The sequence below is a fragment of the Ochotona princeps genome, chromosome 32 (genome assembly GCF_030435755.1).
Source record: "Ochotona princeps isolate mOchPri1 chromosome 32, mOchPri1.hap1, whole genome shotgun sequence".
NCBI classification, from domain to species: domain Eukaryota; kingdom Metazoa; phylum Chordata; class Mammalia; order Lagomorpha; family Ochotonidae; genus Ochotona; species Ochotona princeps.
This window is the reverse complement of record NC_080863.1, coordinates 9,244,669-9,272,409: the sequence shown is the minus strand read 5'-3', so window position 1 is coordinate 9,272,409 and position 27,741 is coordinate 9,244,669. Positions and strand designations below refer to the sequence as shown.

The 27,741-nt window shown below is 42.8% G+C and overlaps 1 protein-coding gene across 2 annotated transcripts in view; it reads right to left on the bottom strand.

Annotated features, from left to right (window-relative positions):
* Positions 1-27,741, bottom strand: part of FBXL13 (F-box and leucine rich repeat protein 13) — a 165,597-nt gene that overhangs the window by 23,217 nt on the left and 114,639 nt on the right. For both annotated transcript variants that reach the window (XM_058657566.1, XM_058657567.1), the window contains exons 18-20: positions 18,416-18,499; positions 6,434-6,568; positions 854-1,017 (exon numbers count right to left, since the gene is read on the bottom strand). In XM_058657566.1, the coding sequence (XP_058513549.1) occupies positions 854-1,017; positions 6,434-6,568; positions 18,416-18,499 (383 nt within the window). The remainder of the gene's footprint in view (positions 1-853; positions 1,018-6,433; positions 6,569-18,415; positions 18,500-27,741) is intronic.

The window sequence follows — 27,741 nt, the reverse complement described above, 5'->3', positions numbered from 1 at the left end:
GAAGAACCCCAGCAAGGGCAAGCAACTAATTGTTTGAGTTAATGTGAGATTGGAGCCTAAACACACGCTGCATCTCCAACTGCACCCAAGGATGTGAGTGGAGAAGCCAGCTGTTTCATACCGCCTAGGGCTGACCCCGCATCTCTGCATGCAGCCAGGCCTTCCCACGCCTCATATCAGGTCACTGGTTCTCCTTGTTGGTTATGAAACATATAGAGACAGGGAGAGATCTGCCATCTGCTGGCTCACTTCTCAAATACCCACACCACACCAAGCCAAAGTCAGGAATCCAGAACTCCATTACAGATCTCCCATATGGGGTAGCAGGGGCCCCACTGCTTGAGCCATCATCTGCTGCCTCTCAGGGTGCACACAGGACGCTGGAATCTCAAGAGCAGCAGGGACTCAAACCCAACAAGTGGGTTCTGAGTGATGTCTTGGCCCCTGCACTGGATGTTTGCTCCTGCCATCAGAGGCCCAGATATCCCAATAGCCCCTCGGCTGACAAGATGGACACGAAGCTTGATGTTCCAGGAACCTTCCTGGACTCCCCAAGCTGTCTGTGGTGAGTTCTGCCCTTCTCCATCACTAGACTAAAACAGAAGGCCAGGGTTGCTGGAGCAGGGCACAGGGGGAGCTTTGTGGCCTCTCTCTAGACCAAAAGGTGTACAGACCGAACTGCTCCTCCCTAGACGTCAGACCTGAGCCTCTGCCTGCTGGTTGATCCTTTTAGCACAAAGACTCCCATTTGGCAAACAATAATGAAATAAAATGAAGGTCATTGCCATTGAAAGCCACTACGTTCGTTGTCAGCAAGCAGCTGTCCGAGCTTTCCAGGCAGGTGCATTCTTACCTGGAGATAAGCCTGCAGTATTGCATCTTCAGGATCCGGAGTTGTTTGCAGCCCAGCTGAAGATCCTCAAGGACTTGGTCAGTAAGCAGGATGCACCCAGAGATGTCCAAAATGTGCAGGTAGTGGCATTTCGCTGACAGCATCTCCATCGCGAAGTCAGTGATCTGAAAACACAGCCAAGAGAAACACTGACATTCAAATGGCATCCCAGGGCAATACAACCCCATTGGACTACTGCAATAATATGATATCCCAGACCAGCTGGCTTAATTAACCTTAAATGCTTACTTCTCACAGTTGTGGAAGCTGGGAAGTCCAAGGACAAGGTCAGAATCACAGTCAGGTTAAAGTGTCGGCAGATTGGTTGCTTGATGAAGCCGCTTTTTCTGTTTACAGGAGTCTGCCTCCTTGTTAGGTTCTCCCAAGGAAAGCAGCCCTAGTTCCCTCTTCTTATCTAAGACCTGATCCCATCCTGGGGACTCATGACTCACAGCCTCTCTTATTCCTGTTTGCCTTCCAAAAACCCTACCACCTCCTACTGTCACGAAGCAACTTAGGATTTCAACCTATGGAGGTGGGGAGAGAGACAGTCCATCGTGAAGATAACCAGAAGTCCTGCAGTCTCTGTCACACAGCTTGTCACATGGTGGGACTAAATTAGTGGTCTACCCTCAGGTCACAAAATGCTTGTCTCAAATGGCACCACTAGAATTTATTATCTCTGTGAATCTGTGACTGTCCCCTGGTTTGAGTAGGAAAGTTCATCAGTGTTTCATTCGTCATGAATTACTTATGAATTATCACAGAGGCAGGATCTGGCTTTCAACTTAAAATCCACCCTACGGCCTCACTGATTTGGACACATGTTTAACAGCTTTGTGCTTTCCACAACCATAAACTGTCTATCCCCCAAAACTAATCTGCAGATGACTGTGACAAAGGGTCTGGATACCTTTGCTGATGTTTTCCATAAGCAAGATGGACAGGGAGCATCGCACATGAATGGTGGCTGAAATCCCCCACCGCAGCATTTCTGACCCAGCTCCCTGCTAATGCGCCTGGGAAGGTAACGGAACTTGGAACCCTGCCAGCCATGTGGGAAACCCGGATGGGTTTCTTGGATGCTGGCTCTGGTCCAGCCCAGCCATTTAAGGAGTAAGCTAGAAGATGGAAGGATTCTCTCTCCCCCCCCCCTCCCTTTCAAATCAATAAAATAAATCTTAAAAGAAGGTAAAGTTACTGATTTTGGAAAGAGAAAAGCAGGTGAAACAAATGTGGGGAGATAGTAGTAGTGGAAACTGCATACATTATGCAAATCCTAGTCTCGCAAATTCTGTGCGTTTGTCCAGGTGTTCCTCTGAGCTGATTCAGTGCCATTTTTTTTCCACTTACTTATGCAAGGTCTAGCTTTTGAATTTATAGCTAAACTGAGACTTACTGTAGAATCAAACAGATCTTTTTTTACCCCCAAGGCATTTTTCTTCCAACTGGATTGAGAATTTTTCATTTTAAATATATGAACATTCTAAAACACATAAGCCATGAGGCTTGACTCTTGCTTTTTTAAGGCAAAGTTAAGTGTGTGTGTGTGTGGGGGGGGGGGTGATGCAGAAGTGCCCTTCAGTTTAAAATGTTCAGTTGTATGCGTGTGTGTGCAAAAATTGATGTCGTTGTCTAACCTGCTTCCAGAACATGCGCAGGAAGCTCAACATTTGCAATTGATTCTCCATGCTGGGTGGCTCTCGGAGGGTCTGATGGCATTAACGACAAAAGTAAAACACCCTCGGAGTTCTGTGTGGAAAAGGACCCGAAGGGGTCCAAGAAGGCCACAGCAGGTGGAGCTCGGGCTGGTAGGTGTTGAGTGATGCTGGGAGGATTGGAAATGGGCCTGACAGTTCCTGCGGATGACATGCTCACTTTCTTCAGTGATGAGGTCGCATCGCTGGAGTTTGAAGACTGAGGGCTGGGATGTGGAATGGAGTGGATTTGACTACATTCTCTTTTAGTTAATTGAAAATATATATTTTTTCTATTTGAAAAGCAGAGTTGGAGTGGAAGAGAATCTTCCACTCACTAGTTCACTTACCGAACGGCCCCAGGCATCTGGGGTCTGTGTGGGTACAGGGAACCAAGGACCTGAGCCATGTCTCACTGTTTTTCCCAGGTCATTCTCAGGGAGATGGTTTGGAAGTGAGGCGTCCAGAACTTGTACCGTACTCATATGGGGCTGGCATTGCAGAGAACAGCCTAACCCACTACGTGACAACACTGACCGCAACTTCACTCCCCCTCTTCACAGCCCCACCTGGCAGAGATGAGCTTGTTCTCAACACAACTTTTTCTGATGATCTGGAAACATGTTTTCGCTTATTTTTTTTTTAAATAAAGTCATTTTGTAGTTAAATTTTAGAAATAATATAAGCATACTACCAGAGACGTTAGCAAGCATAGCAAAGGAAAGGCAATTCATCATCTTAACATAACTACTTTTAACACTATGGAGTAATTTTTACTAGTTCTTCCATTAATACAATGTTTACACTAATTCTGTGTTCTCCCTTTCCACTATCACTGCCCTGAACCCCCCATATTAACTTATACAATATCCACATCTGCAGCCTTTAATAAGGATGAAATACTTGATTTCATAGAAATAACTTCATTTAGCATTCCATATTTCTGCTAATTTCAGTTGTTTCTAAGGCCCTACTATTTAAATAATATTTTGATGACTATTCATGCATCTATATGTGGCAGGCGTTCCTTTGGGTGTTGTTAAATGGTATCACCGGGCTTCAGAAGAATGCAATGAACAGGTGATTCCGCCTTTTGAATGATGCCCAGTCAAGCCAGTGAGGGAACTGGCAGGAGGGTTCCATAAGTGTGCAGCTAGTGGATGCCACCAGCACAGAAGCCTTTTCTCCCTGGTATCCCAGGTTGGCCTTTACCAACATACTGGTTCTGGTTAGGGGTGATTCTGTCAAATAGTTATGAAAGATTTCCACAGGATTAAATGAGATAATGTATTTGACCAATGTTTGCATATAGTGAACACTTGATAAATAGTAGCTATAGCTATGATCATTCATCTCTTTTGCCAATAATCTATGAGATTTTTGCTTTGTTTCTCCCCTGACCCCAGACGCAGGGGGAAAAAATGATGATATTAGTGTGGAAACAATGGTATTACCCACTTTCCTGTAGCCCTTGACCCTTTGTACCCTGTTCAACCAAGTAAGATTATTTAAAAAAAACAAGTCCAATATTAAACAAAAAGAACTGTGAGCTTTCTGGCTTCGCTTTGACAAGGTCTACCGAATCTTGACCCTGCTGCCTCCTCCTCTGCTGACCAGCATGATTAACTGTGGGAGTTGCATGAGATTTTCGCACTATTGTCCCAGTACAGCTGCCACACACTGGGCAACACAGAAGCTGATCTTCCAGACTAGCTTCAGCGCGGGTCAACTTGAGTTGGGGTGACGGCCAGAGTGGAAGATGGCAATTCCCGGGGATCTCCTTAAACACATTTTTTTAAAAAAAGTTTTCTTGTTAATCCATACTTTTCCTGTCCGTTTTCATTTTATTTTCTTCCTTGAAGACTTTTACATCTGATAGTCTTTGCCTGTAGGTTGACGATGAAGGTGGGCAGGGAGCGGCTGGGAGAAGTTCTAAGTGCAGGAGCGGGGATTCTCTAAACCTTATTGGAATGACAGTTGAGGCGGGTGATTCCGTTGGGAAACTCCCTAAAGTCAATGGTTTTAGACTCGAGCTAGTCAAAGTCCCCGGAGGCAAGATGTTGCAATCTCTTGCCTGGAGAAAATTTTTTTTAAAATCTGGCAGCTAAATTCTCGATGTGGGATTGGAAAAAGTAACCTAATATCTCTGCACTCACCCTTCAGGCACTGAATTCCCTCTTGCCTGTCATCCCCAGCAGTCATCAGCTACACAGGCTGTCTCCCAAAGCATTGACCCTATCATTTTGTGTTACTATCCCTGGAGCAATGCGTCTCTGATGGGAGCCTGGACACATTGCCAGACATCCGTCTGTCAGGACTGGAAGTATGCAGACTGGGCATAGCTGACAGTGAGGATACAAAGGGCAGGGGTGCTGGTCAACACCACGCAGTGCACGGGTCACACACACACACACATCGCTGCAAGGGGTGATCATGCCAGAAATGTCCAAGGGTCAGGATAGAGAAGCCTGGGGTGAGGAAACAAATCTCCAGGCTTTTTTGGGGGGCGGGGGTTAAAGGCAACAACTGCCCAGAGGTGACCTATCTAGGAATCTAGGTATATCTCAGGAGACTTTACCCCAGTCTCTCTTATTTTTGCTTTGCCCTTAACTCAGTTCCAGAGACACAAGAACATGCCAGGTTTGAAAATCAAAGAGAAAATTAGATTTTTTAAAATGCTCTCCAGGCTGTTAGCTTTAAGATTCAAAGCTGTCTTTGATCTAATAAACTAATCCTCTATCTTCCAACTTCCCTCTCACTCTTCCTATGTAGTTCTGGTAGGAATTCAAGAGGAGCACTGTCATGTGTGTATTTATTGGGTTATCCACATTAATTCCAAGGTCTCTACTTATTAACATGAAGGTATGTCTGTAGTATGGTAAGAGAGAAGAAATAAGATTGCAATGTATTTTGGAATATATGATTCTATTTTTTAACAAAGGAAAGTACAAATGTTTTATAATCATTTCTGATCTCTTTGTACACAGAAAAAACATTTAGAAATTAAGTACACAATGCAAACCATGGATATGTCTAGGCAGTGACATAATGGGATTTTTACTTTGTTCCAGAAACTTTTATACTTAGTTTCAATTTTTTTGCAATGATTACATATTTCTTTTATACGCATATGCCAAAAAAATGATTAAATACTTGAAAAGAAGACAAAAAGATGACTGCATGCCCTTTTGGCATAATACTGGAATACTATTTAACTGATCCACCTAGGGAATCCTGTGAGAATTGTACCGTTTATTAGTCAGTGAGGCCAAAACCCAGTGAAGCTACAGATTAATATATAATATTTTGGTCCAGGAGAGAGGTAAATTTTTTCTATCTGCCAGAAACTATATGCTTGAGGCCATAGTTTTATTGCTTTGCAAGGACGCTAACCAATTTTCGATCTCACCTAACATAATGCAACACTCTCTGTTCAGTTCCAATAAATATTAAACCGATCCAGTGTTGAACATGCTGGCTTTATCAATTTGATTATTTTGTCATTGGTGAGTTAAGTAAATCTTTAACACATGTTTGTAGTTGCACTAGGGTTTTTTTTTTAAATCATTTTTAATGTGCTTTGCCACACAAATGAAATCACAGAGCAATTCCCTACGTGGTGGGAGAAAAAGAGTATCTCTCACATGGCAAAGAAAACAAGTTCTAGGGACAGTCCAGCCGCTGGCTGCACCCTGCCTGGGTTCCTTGCCCGGGTTTCTATCCAGTCCCTGGCTGCACCCTGCTGGGTTCCTTGCCTGGGTTTCTATCCAGTCCCTGGCTGCACCCTGCCTGGATTCCTTGCCCGCGTATCTATTAGACCTTTTGAAGCTCTGACCCCACTCACCTTAGGACAGCCAGCAATATTGAGAGATGTGAGGTTGACACAGTAAATGGCCAATGCTTTGATAATCTCATCTGACAGCTGGGGGCAATAAGAGACATCCAAGTGTTCCAAGTTTCGTGAGCTTTTGCAGAAAATCTGCAAGAAATTCCAAGGTCAAAGGTTTCACTTTCCTTTGCTAGTCTGTTATTCAAGCGCTGCATATACCCAGAGCCATCTTAGCTATAGCAGTTCCCTTGGTTATACACAAAAGTCTCTGAAACAGGAATGTGTCTTGTTTCCAATAAAGGGAACAAAAATCAGACTTCAGATCTCTTTACAGTGCAAGATATTCACACACCAACTTAACCACTTGGCAATACCCAGATTCTAACAAAATTTAAGTCTTCCTGAAGTTACACTTGATGACATTGAATTACGTGGTCTGTAATTATCAGGATTATATTCAGCCAAACAACCTAAGGGAAAACTTTCTAATCTTGTCTTCTCCTGGTCTTTTGGAAAAACAATGCTATTTTGAAACTGCAACATGTTCCTCTGAAATGTCTTAGGCTAGCAAAGGACCTGGAAGTCACTGCCAAGTCTTCTCTTTATCTCACTAGCTTTTAATTTTCATTCTACTTTCCAGTAAAAGTAGAACTGGATGAGCAAAACAATCCATGAGGAAATAACAGCTGAAAGTTTAGAGCTTGGTAATCACACAAGAACAAAAAAGATCCACAAAAGGAAACAACATATTGGGATTCATGACCAACTCAAGGTTATACTTTCAGGGGATGTCCCTGGCCGGAAATTGTAAGAATAATAATTAAATACATGTGCTTAATCTTCCCAGGAGTTTTGCCTCATTGTGAAACAGCTCTTGGAGTTCTCAACTAGAGACCCCAGTCAATGATAACTTCCTATCTATTGTAGTTAAACACACTAGATTCAGCCACCCTCCTAGGTTCCTACAAGGTATTTCTCGTTTATAAGCAAAAGTGGGTGTCCATTGGACAACAGGTCATTTTCTTCTGGGCTACAAGTTCATAGCCATCAGGAAGACTCCAGGGAGAAGACCACAGTGTTTTTCTTTCCTACTGCGAATGCCTGTGCTGTCTTGTTTCTGCCTTAAGCAAGACTGGAAAGAACTAGGTACCCAGCTCCTTCGTCTAACAAGTCAACAGCGAGGCTCCAAGAGAGAAAGGGCGGTGTCACAGAGATGACTACAACTGTGGCATCCTGCAGAGAGGAGCGAGCAACCTGGCCTTGCCACTGTGTCCCCTACAGAGCCTCTCGCAAATCCCAGTGTCTCCTGGGGTAAAACAGCAGCAACACCCACAGAGAGGGTGCTTGTGCAGGTTATAAAATAACCCTCATATACCTGAGAGGGCTCCTAACACAAAACAGGTTTCTCTAGCTAGCTGTGATGTTGTCTAGTGCATATGGGATTGAGAGATATCATCGCATCGTTTAATACTTGGCACAAGGCACACTCTACCGCACTCTGCAACACCTTACCTTCAGCAACACATCAGTACACTAAACTTTGAACCACAGAGATTAGCTCATCCATCCCCCAAATTAGCTCATCCATGCCAATCTATGAGGCATGCCCTATTTTTATCAAGAAGCAAAAGTTTAGGAGATCTATTGCACAACATAGGGGCTATAATTAATATCCCAAGGATTGTATATTTGAAAATGGCCAAGAGCAGATGGTTCAAGACTGTCATTCCCAAGGCTGTTCATTCACAATGTAACCATTTTGATTCACAGATCACGTTTTACTTTTTAAAAAAGATTCTATTTATTTTTTTATGTGAAAGGCAGATTTTTTTGCACAGAAAGAAGGAGAGATAGAAAGAAACTCTTCCATCACTGGTACATCCACAAATGGCCATCATGGCCAGAGCTAAGCTGATCTGAAGCCGGGAATCAGGAGCTTCCTGAGTCTCCCACGTGAGTGCCTGGTGCCACGGACTTGAGCCATGCTCTGCTGCTTCCCCAGGCCACAAGCAGGGAGCTGGATCAGAAGTGAGCGGCTGGGACATGAATCAAAGTGGCACCCATATGAGATGTCAGTGCCACAGGCTGAGGATTAGCCTACACACCAGCCTCCAGTCTTTGAACTCTTTCAGTGGTTTTAAACAATCATATACTTTATGAAAAATGAACCTAAGCTGCATGATGCATGAACGGTACCATCCACATCCTTTGAAAATCGGAGGCGCAAGGATTGGTACAAGGCTTGACATTAGGGTCGATGGCAAATCCAAGGATTAAAGTCAGAGTTTTTTCTCTCTTATAATTCACATTTTCCTTAGAGACATGAAACTTAAATCTGCTGGCCTGCTTCAACAGAATCATTCAAGAAAATCCCATTTTGTAGATAAGAAAACCATAATGGAAAATGCTGACTCCTGTCCTAATGAATGAGCCATACATCATCTTCCCGTCTTGGAAAAGTCATCCTAAGTTTCTTCCAAGTCAAACCTCTTCCTTGTGAAGATAGAGAAAAGACATATAAATGATCAAATTTGTCTCCTTCCTTCCATGTTAGCCAGTTCTGCTGTGGGCGTGGGGGGTATGTAGAGGAAACTAGATTTAGTTAGAATTTGCTAGTTAGGATTTGTCACAGTAATGTGCTTTTGCCCAAGTCCTGACTTACAGCACCCTGGCAGGTGGCACGGCCTCACTTAGAAAAGCTCAGTTGTGGTTCATGCTCCTGGCAGTACTTTTGACTAATTTCCCTCTTTATGTCCTGATTGGCTCTACTGCCAACATTCGCTGGTTTGTTGTTGTTGTTGTTTGTGTTTGTGGCTTCCCCCCCCTTCCTTGTCCTCTTGCTTCCTTCAATAAAAGCTATAAACAGCACACAGGGCTTGTTAAGAACACAAAGTTGGGTGACCCATTGGTCTGAGTTCAAATCCTGCCATTGGAAGTTCCATGTGTCTGGATAAATGATCTGGCTTCCCTGAGCCTCAGTGCATTGATCTGTAACATGGGTAAGATGTAGAATCTTAACATGTCACTGGTTTCATAAGGTCATGAGAATTCAATATGAGTAATACAACTCATCAGTACCTTGTCCACAGTAGGCAGTCAGAAAATGGTAGCTACTAGCACTATTTGGGTTAACTGTTTCTGCATGATTGTCAAATCTGTTAGATTATTAATGCCAAAGCAAAGATTCTCTGGGCACACACTTTCCCTAAGCATATACTAATGTTCTTTGAAAGTTACATAGATGTACAGCTGTTCAAACACACTATATATTTGAGACAAACTGTAAGGGATAAAAATAAATCTACATAAAAATTCTGGAAGTGCTCATATTTTCCTGGCACATCAAAATATATCATCTTGTTCATTTCCCAAAGGAGGTGGGGGGAACTTTCTCTGGAGATTTTTTTCTTCATTGGATGGTCAATAAAGTTTGATGGCTTATGAGCTGCACTGGTTCCAGGAATATGGGGAAAACAAAGGACTTGTTATTTTTTTTTAATCTAAAATGTGGTAGGTACATAAAAAGGAAAATGGAGTGGAGGGGGGAAGCTAAGAACAGAAAAGGCAAGCAGCGAAAGAGAATGTAACGTGATCTGGAAAAATGAGAAGGTTAGATCTGGAAAAGGCCAAAGCAAAGTAACTTGGAATTACTTTTGGTATTAGAACTTGTTGATTAAAAAAAGTTCCAGAATAGTTACAGATTGTACATTTTTATCTCCAAAATGAAAATAAGCTGGAGAAACTACCCAAAGGGCAATGAGGTATTTTTTTTCCTTGCAGCCTGCAGTATTATCCATATTTTATCCACTTTGTGAGTAAAATGATCTCTAAGACATAAGGCCCACCAGCCCTGCTTTGACCTCCCATGTCAGGATATGATGGAGCCAGGGGTGATCTTAAAGAAAGGAGGCATTGGGACCCTGCACCCGTGTGGGAGACCTGGAAGAGGTTCCTGGTTCCCGGGTTCTGATCGGCGTGCACCGGCCCGTTGCGCTCACTTGGGGAGTGAATCATCGGATGGAAGATCTTCCTCTCTGTCTCTCCTCCTCTCTCTGTATATCTGACTTTGTAATAAAAATAAATCTTTAAAAAAAAAAAAGAAAAGAAAGGAGGCAGCCAGAGTAGGAAGAAGATAGTGTTTGGAATCTAGCAGGGTGTCTCTTTGACGTTGAGCAAGTTATTTGACTTCAAGTTTCTCCAAGGGGAGAATACATATAGACCTGTCTATTTGTCTCAAAAACTCGTTGGAAGATTCCGAAGAGACAGACATATAGTGCTTTATACCAATGCTGTCTTTTATGTGTCAACAGTGGAAACACAGATCCTGGGGCTATCCTGTCCAAACCTCCAGACCTGGGAACATCACCTTCAATGCGAGAAGAAAATACAATGACCAAATGATGACTGGGAGTCCTGAAAGGGGTCATTGGAAATCATAGCATGGAGAAATGCAGCTCTTATAGTACATGTCACAGGCACAAAGAACAAAGCCCAGGCATGTCACATAGAAGGAAGAACAAGTCCAAGTTAGTCCCTTAGGCGTAAGAAGCAAATGATACAGACTATGGGCTGGTGCAATGGCTTATCAGGCTAATCTTGCACCTACAATGCCAGAACCCCAAAAGGACGTCAGTTTATGTCCCAGCTGCTCCACTTACCATCCAGCTCCAGGCTTGTGGCCTGGGAAAGCAGCGGAGGATAGTCCAAGGCCTTGGGACCCTGTACTCATGTGGGAGACCCAAAAGAAGCTCCTGGCTCCTAGCTGTGAACAGACCCAGGTCTGGTCAGCCTCTCGGCTGGTAGCCATGGCAACCACTTAAAAATTGATTCAGCCGATAGAGGATCTCTCTCTCTCTCTCTCTCTCTCTCTGTATCCCTCTCTAACTCAGACTTTCAAGTAAAAATTAAATAAATAAATAAAAAAGAAACAGACTTAAACTAACAGCAGAAATGTGGGCTTCTTTGTGTGTTTTCCCTGCCTTATTTATGTGATCCTCAACCTGACAGGCTGTGTGTAGTTTTTGGCAGATTTCATCTTAACACAGGCTGATTTAATGTTCTAGGGGTGGCAGGGGGAGAGGGGTGAGAGCAGCCTCCTACGGACTGTCTTCCTTTTAACATGTTCTGATAAGTTGTGCTCTGAGGATGTCCGACAGGAAAATACCAGATGTGCACATTCCTTCAGCAAGTTCAGAACTTCAGTTGTCCAAGAGTGCTTCTCCCCGCAGGGAGAGGTGGGCGAGAAGCCAGCCATGGTGGTGTGGGGTGTTGCTAGCTCCATCTGTTTCTCGGCCAAGACAACATAGTGCCCATGACTCCAGTATCCCCTGGAACCTTACAAATAATGGGAAACTGACAAGCTGTTGGATCCCACATGCTTTGAAGTCTAGTCAATTTCTAGCTTCCATTGTACTGCCTCTACAATTGGAAACACTCAAGTGCAGCGGGAACAGAGCTGTGTCTCTGGCTCATTGTCTTTGAACAAATCTTGGCAGGACTCATCTCTGACTCCCAGTGGGTTCCAGGTGCCCTGGGTCTCCTGGGCTGTGTCATTCTATTCTAATGTTTAGAAGATCATTCTTGGCACGGACCATGACTCAGCACACAGATTTTTGTAACAAAGCTCTTAACTGTTCCACGGTTCCTGGAGCTGGAGTTCTGAGATACTCCCTGCCTTGAATTCCATGACAGCAATGCTTTAGTTCCCTCTCCCAAGGCTGTCAACACAGTTACAAGCCCTATATCCTCTGAAGTCTTCATCACAAACAGAGTAGTTCATTATTTTCCAATAGTAGCCTGGAGTATTACATGGCAGGAAAGTTTTGTTGCTTTTTTTTCCCCTGCACAATGTGATCAATAGAGAAAGAATCCAAAATGTATGAATGTCTCGGCTCTCCTTACAGGAGATTTCAGGGTTTCTGCTGCCCTAGAAGCAAGTGATTAAGGCCATTTTGTAAAGGAATTCTCCGTTGGCTGTTTCCCTTGCAAGCCATAATCGAACTTTATCCCTGGAGAGAAGGTGGAGTTCCTGAAATCTCATTCTTCAGTCATTCCAGATGACTTCATGTTGGAAATCAAACAGGAATCAAAGTTGACTTTTTCAAAAAAAAAAAAAAGTGTTGCTGTCAGCAGCAAAGACAACTCATCCGTTGTGGCATCACAGTACAGGACAAAGTCTACCAAAAATCAATGTTGGCTGAGCATTCCAGGCTAGAGTCAGGCAACCAGCAAGACTGATGGATGAGAATCTTCCAGAAAGAACATTCTATTAGTAGTTAGAAAACTTAATTATCCAAAGTAAGTGTAGAAGCTCAGAACAGAGTCGCTGGAGAGGTTGCCCTTTGGACCAGCAGTTAAGGTGCTGGCTAACAGCCCACGTCCCACGCTGCAGTACCTGAGTTCAAGACCCAGTTCTGGCTTCCAATCCCAGCAGACCCAAGATGGTGGTAGGTGGTGATTCAGTCACTGGGCTGCTGCCTCCCATATGCCCCTATTCCCAACGCTGGAAATTAGAGAGTGAACTAGTACCAGAGAGCTCTCTTGCTCTCTCACTCTCTCTGAAAAAAAAAAAAAATCATTGGAAAGTCATCCAGTCCTTGCTTTTCAGCCACATGAACTCAACTTCTGCTATACTCTAGAGACCAATGCTCAAAAGAGGCTGGCCACAGGCCATTCTGGGGAGGAAGGTTCAGATAGGACCATCACTTGATAAGGCTGAGGCTCCTGGGAGTTTCTAACCTTAGTCACCATACCAGAAGAACTCTACGTTAGTTTGAATAATTTCAAATCTTGGGTACAGCTAGTTCAGGGTGTGGGCATTGGGAATATTGAACCCTTGGTTCCCACTTAGACCACTTGGGACAGATTCACATTTAGAGAGCCACCTGACTGACTGGGCCAGATGAACAGCAGTGAATCTTGCTCTGTTGCTCTCCCAACTAGGAAGTGACTCACGATTTAACCCCACCTATACAGCCTTCTTTCTGGATCTCTCTTCTCTATTGCCCTTCTCTCTTTGTAAAACCACACAAATCTGAACTTCAAATAAAAAATAAAAGTCATCAATCTACAGGGGTGGGCATTCAGTACAACAGTTAATAACACTGCTAGGTTGCTTGCACCTCCTACCTGAGTACCTGGAGTTCAACTTCCAGTTCTACTCCTGATCCCAACTTCCTGTTGATGAACATGCACTTGAAAGGCAGCGGTGATGTTTCTGGTGGCTGGGTGTCTGCCACCCATGAGAAAGTCTCGGGTTGCCCTTGCACGTCCCAGCTCTTGGTTTTGACCTAACCCAACTCTGACTATGGGAAGTGTTTTTGGGGAGTAAATTGGCAGATAAGAGCGCTCTGCTTAGCTTTCTGCCTGCTTTTCAAATACATACATTAATATATGTTTAAGGGTTGTAATCAAAGAGTTTTAAAAAAACATAGGGCAATCCAACCATAGTGGAAACTAGAGAGAGAGGTAAGCACGGAGAGTCGGGGCTTACCAGGAGCTGCAGCCTACGCTGGAATCAGCACAGTAATGGGTCACTAACTCCTACAGACCTGGCCTCTTTCACTGAGGCTTGGGCCTTTCCAGAACCCAACCAGTGCGGGTTTCACAGTAGTCCAAATGACATGACAGTGGAAGAAAATGTTGAGTTCCAGCCTCTGCAGCATTCTAGGCTGAGCAGGGAAAAGGCAGGTGCTTCGTCACCTCCTGCCTTACTTCATGTACACATGGAGGTAACAGGAAAGTGAGAAGCGCTTGTACGAAATCGCAGGCCTGGGACACAGGTCCATTCAAAAGCTGAGAATGAATCACAAACACACAAGATGGGTTCCCTCACCCCCCCACCTTACTACAACAGAAAGAGGGCCGCTGTGGAACACAACCACAAAATGACCAGAAAGCATACAAATTAAGCTTTCAAAGCTCACTGAAATGAAGCTAGGAAGGAACAACAGAATGATACTTGAAACATTCCAAAATGTTCAGAGATTAAACGGTACACTTCTAACACACATGGGGCAAAGAAAAAATTTTCAATATTTTGAACTGAATGAAAAAATACCACTATAATGTATTAAAATTTGTAGAGTACATTCAAGGGCAAATTCTCAGTATTCGGTGTATATGTCAGAAAAGAAAAAATTCTAAATAAAAATAACAATCAAAGACTCTATCTTAGGAAGCTAGAGAAATAGTAAATTAAATCCAAAGTAAGGGCCCAATGCGCTAGCCTAGCGGCTAAAGTCCTTGCCTTGCGTGCTGGGATCCCATATGAGCTCCGGTTCTAATGCCAGCTGCCCCACTTCCCATCCAGCTCCCTGCCTGAGGCCTGGGAAAGCATTTCAGGAGGCTCAAAGCCTTGGGACCCTGTGCCCGAGTGGGAGACCCAACTGAAGCTCCTGGCTCCTGGATTTGGATCGGCGCAGCTCTGGCCATTGCAGCCAGCTGAGGAGTGAATCATCAGATGGAAGATCTTCCTCTCCGCCTCTCCTCCTCTCTGTATATCTGACTTTACAATAAAAAATAAATAAATCATTTTTTAAAACCGAAGTAAACAGGAAAAAATAAAAAAATTAGTGCACAAATAATGACATCAAAGCAGAAAAATAATAGTGAAATAAATTAAGCTAAAAGCAAAGGAGAAGGAGGAGGAGGGCCTGGCGCGGTAGCATAATGGATAAAATCCTCACTTTGCATGCACTGGAATCCCATATAGGCACCGGTTCGTATCTTGGGTGCTCTGTGTCCCACTGAGCTCCCTGCTTATGATCTAGGAAAGCAGTATTAGGAAGGCCCAAAGCCTTGGGATCCTGCACCTGTGTGGGAGACCTAGTAGAAGCTCCTGTCTGCTGGCTTGAGATCAGCTCAGCTCTGGTTGTTGCAGCCACTTGGGGAGTGAACCAGAGGACAGATCTTTCTGTCTCTCTCTCTCTCTCTGTAAATCTGAAATTCAGATATATATATATATATATATATATATATATATATATATATATATATATATATCTTCAAAGAGGGAAAAAAGGATTTATCTGAAAGGTATGCACGCATACAGAGGTGGGGAGTGGAAAAAGAGAGACCTCTTCCATCCATTGGTCTTCAAGTGTTTTCAACAGCTCAGTTCAACGGTCCAATGCAGGACCCTGGAATTCCATACCGATCTCCTGAATAGTTGAGAGGACCAGTGGAGCCACCCTAGGTACAGTAACAGGAGGCTGGATAAGAGGTAGCATGGTCAGGGCTCAAAAACGGGCACTCGGATACAAAATGTGGGTGTCTCAGGGGTAGCTTAGCCCCCTCTGCCAAAACATTCACCCCAAATTCTGGTTCTATAAAGTGATAAATCTCTAGCCAAGCTGATCAAAATACAGAGAAAGGGCACAAATTAGAAATGTCAGAAAAGCCATCACTGCTGGCTGAATGGATATTAAAAAATAACAAAACATTATGATGAGCCACCTGATGCCCATACCTTTAAAACAGAAGATTTATTTTTATTAGAAAAGCAGATTTACAGAAAGAAGGAGAGAGAGAGCGAGAGAAGGAGAGAGAGAGACAGAGAGAGAGAGATCTTCTGTTTGCTGGTTGACTCCCCAAATGGTTGCAATGGCCAGAGCTGGGCTGATGCGAAGCCAGGAGCTTCTTTCTGGGTCTCCCAGGTGTGTGCAGGGTCCCAAGGCTTTGGGTCATCCTCTGCTGCTTTCCCAGGCCACAAGCAGGGAGCTGGATGGGAAGTGGAGCAGCCAGGACATGAACCTGCACCCGTATGGGATGCCAGTGCTTTACAGGTAGAGGGTTAGCCCATAAAGCCACGGTGCCAGCCACAAGCAGAGTTTTTTTTTTTTTTTGAAAAAACAAAAGTGTTGAAATCATAGGTATGAGGGGTCTTCAAGATCTTTACACAGAAAATGCATGTAAGAAAAAAACTGCATGGATTCCAGAATATTTTACACCAAAATAAATTTTTCTTTAAATATTTTATGATACTATATAATGATTTAACATGCATGAACTCTGAAATACTCTCAAATTCTGCAGAGGAATTAGTAGGATCACTGTAGGGGTGTGTGCATGTGTGGGTAAATAAATAGTCATACGTCATTTAAGAATGAGGATACAATCTGAGAAAGGCAGCATCGGGTGGTTGTGCTAACATCACAGAGCGTAGTTAATGAATTCAGAGCGGAGGTCAACTGACACAGTCTCTTGTTGTATTCAAAGGATACAGTACACCTGAGGTGCATGAAGCTCCCCTGACTGTACTTTGGCCTGCTGTTTGGCAGTGAATACTGTGTTTACCGTGTAGGCTTATTTATAAGTAGATACAGTAACAGTAAATGGACAAACCATTAACCCTGCCATTTATCATACTGTATGTAAGTGTAGGTGCTGTACTCTTGGGAATGGTAGCAACTGGGTTGGTTTATGACACAGCACTCCAAACGCAGGTTCTGTGTCATGCCACAAAATCCTGATGGCCATGACTTCACTGGGTAAGAGGCATCTTCCAGCTATATTGTCATCTCTTGTGTGTGTGGTTGTTGCCAACAAATACCTGAGTGTATGTGTCCATTTGTACTTTGAGAAGAAAATGATATTCCCAATGAAAAACAATGATTCAGTTGTTTTTACCTGCTTTTCTTCTTTACCTTTTTGTCTTTCCTTTTTACCTTTTTACAACCATCAAACTATGAAGAGGTCTTCAAAGAAAGTTCATGAATCTGACTTCTGTGCATGTATATATGAGCATACATACTGTATATGTTTCAGGACATACACATGTTTGACCATGTGAAGGGTCACAGCGGAATTTCATTCTTACGCCCTCTCTTACCAACTCCTTCAACATTCTAGCATTGAAATCATCACACATTTTTCTCTAGCTGTGAGACTTTCCCTCACAGGTAATCCCCACAAAAAAAATGCCCTGATTCATATACATAGATATTACTTTGACATATGTAGGCATTTTCATTCTCAAAAACGAATCAGATTTTCGAACGAGTTAAGGAGAAATAAAAAGTAACCAGAGGAAAGAGCTGGATTTATTCCACAGCTCCCATCCAGAACACTAAATGAGACAAAACTTCCAGCTGATCTGCACTGTTAGCGCCACCATTGAAACATGCTCCTCTGCCAAACTAGACGATTTGTTATTGAACGAAATTCGAGAAATGTCCAAAGAAAGGATTTCTTAGGAAATGCTAAATTTATTAAATATCTCTTCCAAAACATCTTTTAAGAGCTCCAAATAATTTTAGCTTAACACAGTCACTGAATGGCTAATGTTCTCAGAAAAGAAGAACTCAACTTGGGGAAAGTAACTAAGGCCAGATCCACAAATCAATACATCTGAGGTTCCAGATACTCAATCTGCATGCTCTGTAATTTCCAGTAAAATGAGGTAATATTTCATTCTTATTATGGCCATGACTATTGCGAAAACCAAGCAGAGTGGAAAAAAAGACACTAATTTTTTTCATTAAATGCATTACATGGAGTAGAAGTTTTCAATGTCTTTTGCTAACAAGACACTCGCCTGTCTCCACCTTTTAATTGCATAAGCATCAATCCTACCCAAGTATTTATCTCACACCTTCCACTCCAATGCATCATGCTCCCAAGTATGTTTGAGTAACATCAGGTCCTAATTGTTAAGTATGTTTAAAATTGTTCAAATCCCCACTCCCAGCATTTTCTGGATTATACATGCAAAACACTTGTACCTGCAAAACGCTTTTGCACATGGGAAGGCTTTTACCACCCTGTCGTAGCGAAACACCCAGGAAGGAAGAGTGAAGGGGAAACTGGAAACCAAATCCCACAGGCACTTCAGGCCCTGGCAATCCCTGTCAGAGTCCAGAGTTAACTTTGACTTAACCGAGTACATGTACATGTTGATGTATTTCCAATCCACACCTTTCCTGTTGTGACCCACAAAGTTTGTTCACTGCGTGCATCGTGTTCAATCTCAATTCTTCAATACAGCATCTTAATTACCTGAATTCCAACATCTGTGAATTTGCTACAGTCAGATAGAGAAAGTTCCTTCAGTTTTTTGTGTCTGGAAAGCAGTATCAAACCCTAAAAATACAAAGAGTATTTGGCAATCATAAATCTGCCCAGGAAGCAGACATCCAAAAATCACATGTGAAATCTAACAAGATGAAGACGACCAGCGCAAATCGGGAAAAAAACACAGCTTCTATCTTACATCTTTTCACAATTCTCAACCTCCATTTTGGCAGTTGGGACCATGTTTACTTGGATAAGTCCACGTGATACATTTCTAAGCCATGTAGACAAGAGCAGTGTTTATTTCCCATTCTATGATTCTGGAGCCGAATAGCAGAGAAAAAAATGTCAGAACCGGAATATGGATTTGTGCTTTTTTAAAAAAACATTTACAGGACTTACACAGCATTTCAGCCATAATTGAAAATAGGTTATGGGCATGTTAGGTATCAGTGTTCCCTCTGGTGCACAGACGAGGTCCTTTCATGAATAATAATGGTAATGATAATTACATGAATAATGATAATAACAAGAAGGGAGAAGTCCAAATAGGAATTGACTGGTGTTGTGGTGCAGTGGGTGCATGGATGCCCACGGTGGTGGCATCCTATATGGGTTGCCAGTTCATGGACTGGCTGCCCTGTTTCTGATCCAGCTCCATGCCAACGGACTGGAAAAAGCCACAGAAGATAGCCTAAAAAAATTAGGGTGCCTGTGTCCACACAGGAGACCAGATGAAGCTCCTGGCTCCAGCCTGACCCAGCCCTGGCCACTGTGGCCATTTGGAGAGCAAACCAGCAGTTAGAATTTTTTTCTCTCTCTATCTTTCCTCCTCTCTCTCTCTCTCTCTCTCTCTCTCTCTCTCTCTCTCTCTGTGTAACTCTTTTAAATAAGTCAATCTTTTTTTTTTTTTTTGGTAAAGGCTCAAGTAGATGAGAAGGTACCAATTAACCACTATTGAAACCAATTTCTACTTTCATTTCACAGTTCCACACACACTACTCCAAAATAAAATCAGTTCGCTTATTCTTTTAACTTTATTGTGACTATGGATTCTTTTGCAAGGAACACATTGTATCTTCTGTCTCCCGTTTCAAAAACAAAGAGTGACCAAACCCTGTGTAGTCATTGAATGTGGTCTGGGTTCCAAGTGTGGATGCTCATTTACTCATGTTAGAAAAACTGGAACAGTTAAGATGTTCTCCCAATAGAAACCAAGTTATTTGAACAATACCAAGAAGGGAGGTAAACTTTGTCTCTTTACCCTCTATTTGATCATAGCCATGTATGGTTTATTATCCTCTGGGGAATAAGGCCTATGGAGCTATCTCTGTAGTTTGCACTCGGATTTCTGCTTTGATGCAGGCAAGTCAGAATTTTTTAACATGAATCTTAAAAGGGCATTTGGCTGCTAGGATATTTGATAGTTTACGTCGTCATACGACTCCCCAGTTCTGCTCTGAGTTTTATACCAAAGAGACACGGAAGCATGTCCACAGAAACCTTGTACTGATCAAGATTCACAACCGCATTGGTCAATGTCAAAAAAAGTGGGGATGCCTCAAAGGTCCATCAGCTGATGACAAGGTAAACACAGTGTGTATTGGCCATAGATGGAATCACATGTTAGTCATGAAAAGATGCATGCTACTGTGAGAACAAACCTTGAAAACACTGCTGTAAAGAAAAAGAAGTTGGACCCCATTGGCTACACATTGTATGATTTTATGTGGCAAACATATAGAAATAGGAAGTAGATTGCAGGTTGTCTAGGGTGGGCCAGAAGGTGGGACAGAAATAGGGAAGGGCCGTTAACAAAAGGGGGTTTCTTTTTGAAGCGATGAAAATGTTCTAGAATTAGATTGTAGTGACCGTTATACAACCAAGTGAACATACCCAAAGCCACGGAATTGTTCAGTTCGTAAGCTTAAGTTTTATGATATGTGAATTTCATCTCAATAAAGATGTCAAGAATGTGAACTGATGCCATTATTATAGAAATATGTATATAAATATTTATTTAATAATAAATAATATAACTAAAATAACATTTAAAATAAACAAATGATAATAAAGGCATAATATTTCTAAAAAAAAAAAAAGGACATATTCCTACAGCCTTCTTCATACATTTCTGTTAGTGAGCTTTAGACCTGATGACCAATGCATGGGCAACACAAGGATCATGAGATATCACTGTGTTCCTGTGTTGGGCAAGCTCTCCTACGACCTTGTTGTTGGGACTCAACACAACTCTGAAATCAACAGCAACAAAGCAGAACCAGTGGGAAACAAGGCACAGACCACGCGTGCATTCAAATGGGAGAAATATGCAATGCAGCCAAAAAAGATCAATGTTTAAAAATGCTTTGGGGTGTGTGTATGTGAGAGAGAGAGAGAGAGAGAGAGAGAGAGAGAGAGAGAGAGAGAGAGAGACTCAGAAGCTTTAAATGTTGTATCAGGCATCAGAGGTTCATACATGCTCCAAATTCCAAATTAGCAGGTGTTTTGGGAAGCAAGTGCCAGTTCCAACATTTTATGAATCTTCTTTATACCTTAAAAAGTCTTACACTTCATATTTGGAGGAAAAGAAACTCATTCTTAACTCATCATTCAACAAATATTTACCTAGTGGGTATCCTATTGATCGGAATGTGGGCTAGAAGCCTGACGGAAGTGTGACAGTCAATGAGGTGCTGTGTTGGCTTCCGGGAACCCAGAGGGTGACCTGGCAGAAAGACATGAAGAGGGGACTGTGCCAACCCAGCTGAAGGTCAAACTGCACTGTGATGTTTGGGAGCGGGACTCTGCAGCCAGCTGTTCTGGCCGCAGAAGGGTGCTTGGAAGAGAGTCAGGAGCGGGGAAGCATTCCTTGCCAAGAAAATTGTGGAGGCAGGACATTCTAAGCAGAAGGAACAGAAAGTGAAGAGGCAGTGAAAGTATGAAATGGTGTAGGGAATTATTCGGCATGTATTGAAAAAATTATCTGAAGCTGACCACATAATTTCTCTGAAGGAAGAAACCTTGCAATTTTGCTGTTTGAATGCCTGTCGAGTGCTTGAGAGAAAAGTCTTGGGGACTGGGGACCGGTACCATGGTGTAGCAACATTAAGCCTCCACCTGAGGAGCTGGCATTCCATGTGGGCACCAGTTCGAGAACCGGATGCTCCATTTCTGCTCTAGCTCCCTGCTAATCTGCCTGGGAAAGCAACAAAAGATATATTCTCACAGATGAATTATGCAATGGAGACTAGCATACCGGGAAGTGAAGATACATTTCAGTATGAATCTCTACTCCCAAATTAAAAGAGCACTTCCAATAAAACTATTAAATACACCTTGACAATAAGATATTAGATTTTCTATCATTGCCTATACCTGCAATGCACTGATACACTTAAACAGCAGAATGTTGGAGTTGTGACAGTTGCTGAAGGACTAAACCATGGTAACAATATAGGGGAAAAGAGAGCGGAGGTGGGAGAGGTGGATGGGGGAATCCTTATACCCAAAGAACTGCATCATGGAAATTAATCACAAATAAAATAATTTCTTGTTTAAAAAGTCTTGAGGGTTGGCTTGTGCCCAGATTTCACTCCTACAAGGGACACTGATTGTAGAGTGGGAAGAGAAGACAGAAACAGAGAGGCAAGAGGAGCCAGGAGGCTCCAGTGCCAGGGCCCAGAGGGGGAGAGGGTAGACTGATGCCTGTTGCTCAGGAATTCCTGGCATCACGGTAAGCTCTGGGAATTCACAGCCATCCTGGGGAGCCCTTGGCTTCTCCAACGCCCATACAAGCGCAGCACCTGCAGCCGAGGTAATCAGGAGCCCCCTCTGGAAATCTGGCCTGATGTGCTAGGTCTGTTTCATGTTCACAGACATAACCTCTGGAAGCTGGAGGTCATCTGTGGCGAGAGTATGCCACAAGGGGCCTGGCAGGATGGCTCAATAACCTCGCCTTGCTTATGCCGGTTCGTGTCCCAGCTGTTCCATTTCCCTACATGGGAGGCCTAAAAGAAGCTCCTGGCTCCTGGCTTCAGATTGGATCAGCTCTGGCTGTTGCAGCCACTTAGTGAGTGAACCAGTGTGTGTATGGAAGATATTTCTCTCTGTCTCTCCTTCTCCCCGTAAATCTGCCTTTCCAATAAAATTAAACTAAATCTTTTTAAAATCAGAGTAAAACCAAATCTCCTCTGCTGAGGAACTGTGAGCTGGTACAAAGAGGGACCACGATGCAAAAAGAGATGAGGTATGCATTTCCAGAGAGGTACTGGCTGGAAGAGGTGGCTAGCTAAGAAAGACTTGTAAGGAGGAAAGAGGATTTGACTCGAGCCTCAATCTGTGAGTTTTGACAAGCACCATCATGGAGATGGCTGAGGACACTGCCTGAGCAGAGACTTGCTGGCAATCAGTGAGTCTCTGGACGGTGATTCAGTGCAGGGTCACAGGGAGCAGTGGGAGGGAAGAGGCAGCCGCCGCCAGGAACAGCGCCACGCAACAGTGAACATCTGGGAGAACACACATTCTTCAACACTGGACTTCATTCCCCGCTGCCCTGCCGATGTTACATCTGGAATGATTTAGCAGACGGAGATAGACAACAGCCTTGAACTTGGGATAATGGGTGTGTGTGTGTGTGTGTGCTCACTACATAACAGGCTACTCTAGCTTAGGAATTCACCCTCCCACACACACACTCTCTCTCTCCTCCTCCAACTATCAACATACACATCCCTCCTCCTCTTATTTACTTTGAAAATATTTTAATCCACAGAAAAGTTCACAGAATGGTACAAGGGACAGCTATATGCCCTCTACCAATTACAAATATTTGGCCACATTTATTTAACTGTGTAGAATACACATCTTTATTCATAAATATGCATGAATCTGAGGGTCCCTCAAAATGTTTATGGAAAATGTCTATTATAAAAATAATCTATGCCTAGGTTTCAAATTTTTGACACCAGAATATACTTATTTTTAACTCCATTTCCCATGAATTTTTTAAAGTACCTTCATATAGTTTATTTATACAAATAGCTTTATATATATATATATAATTATGCATCTGCTTTTGTATATTTATGTAGAAATCTCGCTGAATCATTCGAAAATAAGTTTCAGATGTCACTATAGTGTACCTTTAGACTTTCTGTAATAAGGGTATATTACTATGCATAAAGGATACATATATGTAGATTTATGATTACATTAAAAAATTAATGGTAATGTCATGATATCTAATACCAAGTCAATATTCAATTTATTTTCACATCCAGGCGCTGGTTAGAGTTCATATATTGTATTTGATGACTATGTGTCTTTAGCAATTCTTTTTGCCGTCTTTACATTTTTTCTTTCAAGACTGACTTTTTTTTTAGAAGCCCAGGTCAGTTATTGAGTGTCCCACAGTCCCTTGTGATTGGAACCAAGGTAAACATGATCTTCTATTTGTTTGTTTATGTGTAAACCAACACATCCCAGCAGGAAGCACCCATGTCAGGGCTGGTGGATGCTCCTGGATCACTTGGTTTCAGAAGATAACCACCAGATCTCCTTATTAGATCAGGCATACCCTCCCCACTTCTACTTACTACTACCCTGTGGTACAGTGGCCACTTGGGGAGTGAACCAGTGGATGCAAAATCTTTCTGTCTCTCCCTCTCTCTATAAATCTCATCTGCCTTTCCAATTAAAATAAATCTCTCTATGAAAAAAAAACAAAACACCAGGGTCAGAGGTTTGGCTCAGCAGTTAAGTCACTGTTTGAGATGGCTACAACCCTTATCAACAGTGTCTGGTTCAAATCCTAACTACTCTGCTTCGGGTCCAGCTTCCTGCCAATGCACCTGCTGGGATACAGCAGATGCTGCTACAAGTCCTTGGGCCCCTGCCGCCCACCTGGGAGACCCAGTTCTGAGCTCCTGGCTTCAGCCTGGCCCAATACTAACAGTCATTTGGAATGAAAGACATTGTCTTTCTCTCCTGTCTTTTCTCATTTTTTTTCTATCAAACAAAATGAAATTTAAATTTTTTAAAATAAAAGCAGTATTTCGTATATGAAGATGGAGTGGCTGAAACCTTGAAAAGCAGAGTTTAACGTTCTGAATGTAAAATTTATGCTTTAGAACTTGAACATGGCTTTTCTCCCAAGACCGTGCATTTGCAAAAAGTCATCTGGAAAAATCGCCTATACGTTATGGAATTCGAGCAGCAGACCAAAACATATGGCTGTAATTTATCTGACAGCCACACTGCCATAAATCAGCTTCGCTTACCAGTTGTTTCAGTTTGGGAACATACTTTAATATAGGCATACCAGAACACTAAATAAGCATAAATGAACTTTATAATCTGTTCTGGATTTGATTAAATAATCATTGTATTGGAAAAAAACTATGTAAATTATTTAAGATGACACATTTTGTCCAACTTGTGATTTTTTGCATTTTCCAATAATCTTTACGAGCGGTTGCCTGTACTATACGGGCTAGGAGGCTATGTGTGTGTTGCAGAAGCTGACATGAGTTAAAGCACCACTTGGGATATCTACATTCACATCGGAGTGTTGGCTCAAGTCCAGGCTTCTTCGCTTCCAATCCAGCTCTCTGCCAAAGTGTCTGGAAAGGCAGCAGATGATGACCCAAGTACTGGTGTCCCTGCGGCTTGCATGGAAGAACTGGATTGAGGTCTTGGTTTATGGCTTGGCATGGTGTAGCCCGACATTGGGGAATGAGTCAGTGGGTGGAGGATTTCTCTGTTTCTGTCTCTGTCTTTCAAATAAATGAAAATCCTAAAACATAAACTTGCTAAAATGAATTGCTCATCCACAACTATAAGACAAAACCATTACAAAGGTATAGAAAAAACTAATTTTAAGTCTTAGGTAGACTCTTGAGACTCTAACAGTAATACACTACAAATGTGATGGTTACTAACTACGTTATTATAATAAGCTCATATAAATTTGCAGAACAATGGAGACATCCAACGTGTGAGGATAAGCAAGGACCAGAACAGAAAGATGTATGAGAGTAAATACAATCACCCTCATAAACAAGTACAGGAGGAAATGATTAATCCTACTAGAATTTTTTAATGCAAAAATGAGGGGCAGTTCCTATATATTTTTAATAATTAATATTGGTTACAAAAGCATCACACTTAATTTGCTGCTAATAGCAATAAACATTGCTATAATCCAGTTTTGGTCTATTCTGTATTGTGATAACACAATTCCTAGAGCTGCATGGTTTATAAGTACAGAGGCTTATCTGGCTCCTGATTCTTTTAGCAGGATGGTCCCAAAAGCATGGTGCCAGCATCCTGGGTTGAGCTGGGAGGAGAGGGGAGATGCTGACAGTCCTTGTATAAATGTCCTGCTTTTGGTGGCACTTCACTCAGAACACACCTGGTGCCAGTGATTCCAGACACCCTGTGGGAAGCGACTCCAAGTGAAACACACCAGGCCAACGGCATTATGAAGTGATGGATTAGGCCTCTGCTTGGGATGCCTGCCTCCCACAACACAGTACCCATTCCAGTCCTGGCAGCTTTATTTCTGATCCAGCTCCCTGCTAATGTGCCTGGGAGAAGGAAGATGATGGCTCAAGTACTTGAGTCTCTGCCACCCCCTGTGGGAGACCTGGATGGAGTTCCTGGCTCCTGGCTTTAGCATGGTCCAACCCTGGTCATTGTGGCACTTGGGGGGTGAACCAGCAAAGGGAAAAAATCTCTCTTGTGTTGTCCTCCCTTTCTCTCTCTTCTCCTCTCTCTCTCTGCCTTTCAAATAAATAAACCTTTCACATTTTTTCATATAAAAGCAAAGGAAACAGATTCCAAAAGTCAGATGGCTGTTCTGTCACCAATGGCCCTAGGAGTCCACCGTCTGGAGAGCGCCACCCTGACGCTGGTAGTAAACATGGCAGGAATGGAATTAATTTGGCACCTGGTCTCCAGCCCCGACTCCTGCCCTGGCCTTTTTGCCTGGTTCATGGTACCACCATGTCCACAACTGAATAAATAACAAACCTGGGCATTGTCTGTGTCTGGTCCTGCCTTCCTCTCCCCACACCCAGACAATCATGCAACGCTCCCATACCACCTCCCACACCTGTGGGAGGACCTTCCACACCTGTGCCCACTGCTGGCACTATGCAGACCTCCTTGCTTGTAGCTGCCCTTGCCTTTAGCTCACACCTTCTTTGATGGGGCATCCCACAGCCAGCAGACTTGCTTCTTGGACACGAATGCACACACATCCATCTGCTTCAGGTTCTTCCATGCATGTTGCGTGTGGTCTCCATGGCTTTGCAGGCCTCCACGTCCCTCATCCTGCAGCCTCATCTCCTGCCACACCCCTTCTCTTCTCCATCAATGTCCTGCCAGCCGACACTCCTCTCTCACACCTCCAAGTTTTTCCACCTGCTCTTTCATTCTTGAGAACATCTAGGTCACTCCTGACACTTTTAGCTTCACTTGAAAACCTGTCCTTGGGCAGAGGCATCAGAGATGTACGGAATCATTGCTAGGGGGCCTTGATGGCTTCCCACAAGCCAGGCACTATAAATGAAGCCATTTACATTCACTGTTTCATAAGCTGTGAGGTGGGTAATACTTTGATCCCCGTGTTAAAGAGAAAACAGTGGAAGCATGGAGAAGACTAGGGAACTTTCCCTTGGTCACACACATGGTGGTACCAGCCTACATGTGAACCTGCATTCTGGATTCACATGCTTTTAAGAGCCATACACCATTCCTGCTTTTTCTTACTGCTATTGTTACTTTGTGTCTTGAGACCAAGCTCTTTCAGCCCATCACTTTCAGAGCTTAACATCACGGCTAACACACGGCACAGAATGAACAAATATTTGTGGAAGGAATGAGAGTCTATTTATGTGTTGAGCTCTTCTTACAAGTTCCATTTTCTCTTATCTCACTGGCACACTCTCAGAATTCTTGGATGGAATGCATTTCCTTTCAGAATTGCTAGAAACAGTGTTTACACTGAGAGCACAGAAATTCACAATGTATGGTGCTGCCTGTCACATTTCTTCTACAAATAATGACCAAAAGACCAAAACTCCTGCTTGGAAATATGTATTCTCTCCATGAACACATCCTCTATGTAAAACTCCTGATAATATCATCTCAGATGATAATTTTGAAAATGTATCTCCCTAAATGATCTTCCAATTTTATGAAAAAACAAACAAAACAAATGGCCTCTTCGTCTCAATTGTTTTTGTTCCTTTCCAATTCCTTAGCTGTTTATATCAATTTTATAATCTTTTCTTTGAAAACGGTCT